Below are 7,099 nucleotides of genomic sequence, written 5' to 3' on the forward strand. Positions count from 1 at the left end.
AAAGAGACATCCATCCATCACATGGCCTCCCTAAAGATGCTCACACCAGAGTTTCTAGCAGGGTAACACAATCCTACCTCTAGGGAAGGGATCCCCATGACACTTGGCATGACCAGAGGTAGCTTTAAGAACCCTCAAGCTACCAGGGGTAGCTTTAAACCTATTCAACATGATTCCATCATTGAATTATGAGACAGCCTGGTCCTGAAGGAACGACTTTATTTTTCTTTTTTTTTTAACTGTTATATGTAGGAGCTAAATGTAGACCAGAAACTAGAACAGCAGCTAATGAATAGCTTGCACAAGGATGCTGCAGGGATTCATCTTGCAGTCTTAAATACATATGTCAGCTTTAAAGATTGAACACATTACATTTCATGCCCAGGGCACTGAGAAAGGCAGGCACTTAACTTGTCCCACTAACCATACCCCACGACAGCCAGAGAACACAGGGAAATAATTTTAACAAAACTAACAGCCTAAAGCAGTAAAAGTTTCATAGCACTGCCTTAGAAGATTTTAAGTCCTATCAGAATACAATAGCTAAATAGAAAAACTTTACTGCAAGTTTTTTGCTATTACATTTTAACAGACTACATATGTATTATTTCCTAAGTAAAAATGTCATAATAATGACGTAATTAATTATCATAAAAAGCATTTCCATTCACAGGGAATTCAAAGTCTATGCTATTCGGTCCTGACACATCTCATGTATTTGCCAAGGTCCTTCAAGACTCGAGCTGGTAAAATTCTCTTTATCACACTGTTGTCCTACTCCCCAGCCTCACTCCATTTTAAGCAGTAGACATCCTGAAATTAGTAACTCTTTAAAAATATGACAGACAGAGAGAGACTGTGTAGGCAAATTTACTTCAGTGTCATCTTCAGTGTTTGCTCTCTTGACAAATTACTTGACAGACCACAGATGTTCAGAATGACAAAGTTTTAAACACTAGATACACACTGGGGAGCCCATTTTAAAAGAAAACTTATAACTTCTAATCCTGCATTATCTCACTGCACGTGCTTCAATGCTTAAGGGCTCAAGGGGAAGAACTTGCAATGATTCACTGCAACATTTTGATGTGAGAAGCCAGAGGATCAATCGCTTTTTTCTCCTATCCTGTACAATACTACTATGAAGAACAGGTGAAGGAAAAAAACCAAAACAGGAGGGATGCAGGTAGCAGATATAATTACCAATGATGCTAATTAAGTTCTCTTCCTGAGAAGCTTACTTTAGGATAACCAAAATTTACATTGCTAATTAAAATTTTCCACAGTCTTCTCTTCTGAAAGAGCTCCCAAGCTCTTTTTCTACCCTTACAGACAGAAGAAAAAGCACAACCCTGTTCTATTCTTTTGTGGACCCTCAGCAGTAACAGCTATCAAGGAACAGCTGAAAGAATAAAATCCCCTGAAACCAAAACTTCAGTCTTACTTCCCCGTGCTGCAAAGAGATGCTCTCCAGTATTGACATTCCAGAAGCCACCTGTTCCCATTGTCAGTTTAACATCTCCTGGGTGAAAGCAGCATTCTCCAAACATAGCTGACTGCTGATCAGCTACCTGTCAATCCGACAAAAACAACAGGACAAGTTAGCTACCAACTACCAACCTGCAATGCTGGGTTTGAAAATATCTCTGTAAACACTTTGGAGTTCTGAATACAAGTAACACTTAGGAACTGAGCATTCAGAGAGGCCTCATTTACAATTTCTTAAGCATTTGCAGGCCATTATAACTGTCAGATTTATCACGGGCATCAAATTACACCAAGTTTCACAGTGTGAAGTATCTGTAGGACTCCTTGCAACACTGAAAAACATTATGGAAACAAAAGAAGTATTTTGTGGTTTAATATTTAACAAGGATAAATGAGGCATTTGCAATCCCAAGGAGCAGAACAGAGTAGCTTGGCCTGAATTCCTTTATCTCCAAATAGGAAGTTGAAGTACTGAGGTCTTGCCTTCTTTTTTCCTTGATACCCCTCCTGTACCAAATTATTCTACGCTCCATTTTTCAACCATGATTATGGTTATTAAATGTTTTTACTTATGTTTTTGCATTGGTGAAACAGTAAATTTAATGCAAGATTTAGTCCACAGTCTTTTAAAACAAGACAAATTCATGTTAACTAGGGGACATCTTCTTCAATTAGCTCAATTCAAGCAGATTTTGCTCCAAATCATCACTTTAGGTTTTCTTATCCTAATTCTAACTACTGAGGAAAGAACATGTTATTTGCCACTTATTTTTAGCGAAAAATAAAAAAGGGATAAAAGGTACCACAAAGTGGATCTATTAACAAATACTCATACAGATGTTTGGTCTCACTGAAGTCAAGCCAGAATGGACTCTTGTATAACTTCATACAGAATAAATGATTTTAAGCCAGACACACACATTACCAAAGCTTAGAGTCCTACATTCAGAACTTCATCATTTGGTCACACAAACTTAGTGGACCTCAACCTCTAGAAAACCCTTCTTGTTCCTTTCTCCTCCTTCCCCCTAAGGTTGTAGACTGGCTTTTTGGAGAAAAATTCAACAATCAATTCTATGGTAGCTAAGTTACAGAGAATCAATAGATAATACTAAAGAAAGAAGCAAGTACTCAATCAAAGTCAAATAAACAGAATATAAACACACAAATTTAAGAAAATATTCTCACTTACCACTGCCATTATTGGAATAGGTACGCCAAATATTTCAGAGTCAGTTGATCCAAAGTTGAAGCTTAAAACAAATCACATTAAAATGACTTTTTGTTAAAATGAAATCTAGGTACATAGAGCCTGGGTCTGGGTCACACATAAAAGGTAATGCTACTGACTTATTTTAAAGAAAACACTAAAACTATCACTTTAAGAAACACAGTTAAAAAAATCTTGGACTTGGCATACTTGTAATATAAGGTATAAATGCATATAAAAATATTTTTTGTGCTCATCTGTATTATTTGGCCCGTGTAGAATATTTAGTATTTAATAATTAATCATAATTAGTTTAGCAATTAATTTAACAGTTATCATATTCTTTTAATTATGTCTTCATAGTTACCTTGTGTCTCTCACTGGTGGATAAATAGACACTGGAATAGAAAGTAGATTGCACAAAGTGGGATTCCAACATTTCTGAAATGAAAAGGTGAAAACATCAGCAACCATCTGAGAAGCACAATAAATAGCAACAACATTCTCTGGAACAGCACATACCATAAAGGGCTCAAAAATGCCTGTGGAACTGGCATTTGAGTAATCTGTGGCATACACAGAACCTAGCATGAAAAGAGAGAACAAAGAGAGATTTTTAGACATCCAAATATTTAAGAGTTTTCTTTAAATATCTCATTGACTCCCATGAAATATAAATCAAGTGTGTATGAGCAAAATCACAACGAAACAATGAGCACAGAGATTCTACCTGCTGCTCACTATACTGTGCACACATTAATTACCCTGTTTCTTCTCATGAACCGGTCTAGAACAGCCAACAGCTCCACACCAACTGCATCACAGTCATAATGTGACTCCTCAGGCATTAGTCCTCAGGACTGAAACTTGTAATTCTTACACATTTTTAACAATTCTTTGTTCTTCTGCTTTCACAGGTACTTTTCTTCAATCAACACCAATCAGCTCTGCTAGTCCTCTTTAAATCTTATACTCTTAGAAGGCTGATTACACTGAATAAATATTTCCCTTCCAGGCAGGCTCAAAGAATAATTTATTCAGAAGTTCTTTTTGTAACAGGAAATACATTACAATTTTAATCGAATTTACAAAAGCACAAATTGCAAAAAAAGTATCTGAATTCTAGGATATATAAATGACAAGTAATGAACATAATTTCTTAGATTCCAGTGTGTTTTACTGATATTTAAAAGGAACTGTAATGTTCACCTTTAGTCAATCTATACAGTAACCACGTGTCAACCGTTCCAAAGCAGCAGTTGTTTTTTTTGGCAGCTTCTTCAGCCTGGGAAAAAATATATGAAAAAAATTATTTACAACTGGGTATAGTGAGAGAAGAATATTTATTGATTTCTTTTATTATTTTCTTCATGATTAATCTAAATGTCCTCAGAAAATAAGTCTCTGATTGTAAACTTTTCTTCTAGAAAGGCTGAGTTGGCTATTTAACTAATACTATCCTACAAGTTCATGCTCCTAAGAGAAAATAAGAACACTTTTTTACAGCTGTTTCTAAGGAAAGAAATGCAATTAATCTTCTACTGTAGGGGCATCATAGCCTTATGAAAAGAAACTTACAGTCACAATTATAACAGTGGTGAAAGAGTGGTAGATAAAGAAAACAAGGTCCTGCATGGTGAGTATTAGAGTAATGAATATAGCAACACATAGCTCAGGGCTCATCAGTGCACTAGATTAATCCAGTACAACTTATTCCCCATGCATTTTACAATTCACAAAAACGCAAAATGAATTGTGCGGTATGGTGTTATTTGTGAAACTGCACAACACTCTGGAATAATGCAGAGTGGAAAGGTAAGAGGTCCCACAAAAAATAAATAAAATCATCATGCAAAACCAGAGGGCAAACAGCTTTATAACAGAGTACAATCACTAACTGCATAAATGTATCAAGTGAAATAAGATGATTTTATTATGTTGCTTATGTATGAAGCTTTTTACTACTACACATTTCCAGAATGAGAGGAAAAATTTGTACAAATATAAGTTCCTATTTAGGTAGACAGGCTTTGAACATTAACACAGAAAAAATCCTTTCCGGTTCTTCTGAGAAGAACCAGCAAGACAAAACTGAAGCAATTACAGCCAATAGTCACAGAGTCATGGAATGGCCTGGACTGGACGGGACCTTAGGGAGTTCCAACTCCACAGCCATGAGCAGGGACACCTTCCACTAAACCAGGGCACTCAAAGCCAGATCCAGCCAGGCCCTGAACACCTCCAAGTCACAAGCCATTATTATGACTTAAGAAACCTATTGCTTTTCCCTTTCCAGCTTACCTCATGTATGTTTTTAAAAACCCATGACAACTTCATAGAAGCTTGATGTGTTGAAAAAGTAAGAAAACTGGGTGCCAAATATCGATCATTCCCAGTCAAGAAATGAAGCACTGTAAAAATAACATGGATTACCTGTTTCAAAAGAAAACAGTTACTTAATTTTTAATCTTGCCCTCTAAAGGTTACCAATTACCTTTAAAGGATGACAACACAGCTGAAAGCTGCTGACATTAGATTCAGAAAGCTAAAACTCCTTTAGAGGATCCTGAGTAAGATTATGTAAGGATGTTCATATCAACAGACAGCCTTCCTGCAACACACACCACAGGAAAGAGCAGCTGCTCTAAGCAAGGCTGCTTGAGCACCTTCTGCTGGAGCACTGACAGCCACTGCTCTGCATTGTCACCACTGGTCACCTCTGTGAGCAATGCCTGATGTGGCTGGCAGCATTACACACTGTTATTCCAGTGGAAGTTCTCTTACAGTTGACAGGCTCAATCATAACTTAGTAATTTACCAGAATTTAATCATTAATCAAGTTTTCACAAAAGAAGTAAGTGGCAAACCCAAGAATTTAATTTCTTATTGTGACTGCGCTGGTAGTTTCCACTTACAAGAAAACTAACTTCTGTCTTTGGACTTGGAACAAATCTTTCTCTTCTAAAGGTATGAAGCAGAAGCCACAAACAGCATAAAATGTATCTCCTATAGATAATCTGAGCAAAGGGTACATTAAAAAAACAAGCCAAGAAACCAAAAGCCCAAACCACTTCCAAGCCAGACCTACCTACATCCACAATCCAGGCTGTAGTGGTGTCAATATGCAACGTTTTAATGTAACAGACTAAAAAGTAACAACATGAGCCTTAGACCTATAGGTATCTTTTTCCATAATAATTACTTTAGGCTACCAGTACTGAACTTTATTTCTTGGAAGTATCTTCCATGCTAATATTACTCAGTGAAATGTTCATTGCTCAGTTAAATGATGGCCACAGCACATCACATAATTCTGTGAACAGGACACTTGCAGTATTCCATATAGTGCCCTTTACTTGTCATAAAAGTTAAACAGTTCTAATATATCCAAGCAGTATCTAGATTAGTGGAGTTTTACCTTCAGCAGAAGGGAGTTATTCCAGGAATTCACAAGTTCAGCACTTCTTAAGTCTTGCCAACTTATGAAATTATGAAAAGGTTTCCCTGTCTTCCTGAAAAACAGTATTTGAATGATTAAAGCTAGAGAACACAAATTGCCCAAAACATTCAACATTATTCTCCATTTTCCAATCAGGACAATAAACACTAGGTTAGTTCCTATAACAACTGCATATCCTCCTGGTGGATTTGAGGAATTATTAAATCAGCATACAGACATTTGGAGTGCCAGACTTCTCACCAGAATTAAAAATACATATGTATTCATCTCTTCCAATGCATAAAGAACAAAAAGGCCACACAGTCACGATCTGTTCTGAACAGCTCTAAGGTGGGGCTGTGCAAACACAAGAGAACATGAGTGACTTGACAATTTTTACTTTTGAGTTCAACGCCTCTACAGCCTGCTTCCATCCAGTCTATGAATACAAATGAATACAAATTCATTTTAAAGAACACACAACATACATACTTGTGCCATGTAATGAAAGTTCCTCTCTGGGTGGAGATGCCAAGACCAGCAATTTGCCTCATGTGAAGTCCTGCAGCTAAAAACCGAAAATAAATGACAACCACAAAAAAAGAATTTATTTGGAGAAGCAAAGAAAAATATTACTCCTTCAATATAACTATAAAACCTATGGAATACTTAAGAAAATAATAGTTTATGAGAATATAAATCTCCACAAATCGTTCAACTAAGTGTTAAGAGCAGTGAAATATTAGAGAGCTCTGAGTCATACAATTGATTCCAAATCAGATAAACAAACCTACGTATTTTGCAAAAGCAGTTGTGGCTCAAAGATCCTTCCCACCCTCTGAAAGGCCTGCTGATACTTTATATGAACAATCCCAGCAACAGGCAGGCAGATTACATATGCCCACATAATTAATTAAAATGTGTATTTCACATGGATGAATGTGAACAAAAGCACCAAAGCA

At 36.5% G+C, this 7,099-nt stretch overlaps 1 protein-coding gene across 1 annotated transcript in view; it reads right to left on the reverse strand.

The window, feature by feature from the left end:
• The window catches only part of GK5 (glycerol kinase 5), a 24,177-nt gene that overhangs the window by 11,015 nt on the left and 6,063 nt on the right, over positions 1 to 7,099 (reverse strand). Inside the window, exons 3-10 of the mRNA XM_031060034.1 lie at positions 6,630 to 6,705; positions 6,117 to 6,210; positions 5,000 to 5,131; positions 3,908 to 3,983; positions 3,221 to 3,282; positions 3,066 to 3,139; positions 2,681 to 2,741; positions 1,445 to 1,571 (exon numbers count right to left, since the gene is read on the reverse strand). Coding sequence (XP_030915894.1) covers positions 1,445 to 1,571; positions 2,681 to 2,741; positions 3,066 to 3,139; positions 3,221 to 3,282; positions 3,908 to 3,983; positions 5,000 to 5,131; positions 6,117 to 6,210; positions 6,630 to 6,705 — 702 coding nt within the window. The remainder of the gene's footprint in view (positions 1 to 1,444; positions 1,572 to 2,680; positions 2,742 to 3,065; positions 3,140 to 3,220; positions 3,283 to 3,907; positions 3,984 to 4,999; positions 5,132 to 6,116; positions 6,211 to 6,629; positions 6,706 to 7,099) is intronic.

The sequence above is a fragment of the Geospiza fortis genome, unplaced genomic scaffold, assembly GCF_000277835.1.
Source record: "Geospiza fortis unplaced genomic scaffold, GeoFor_1.0 scaffold318, whole genome shotgun sequence".
NCBI classification, from domain to species: domain Eukaryota; kingdom Metazoa; phylum Chordata; class Aves; order Passeriformes; family Thraupidae; genus Geospiza; species Geospiza fortis.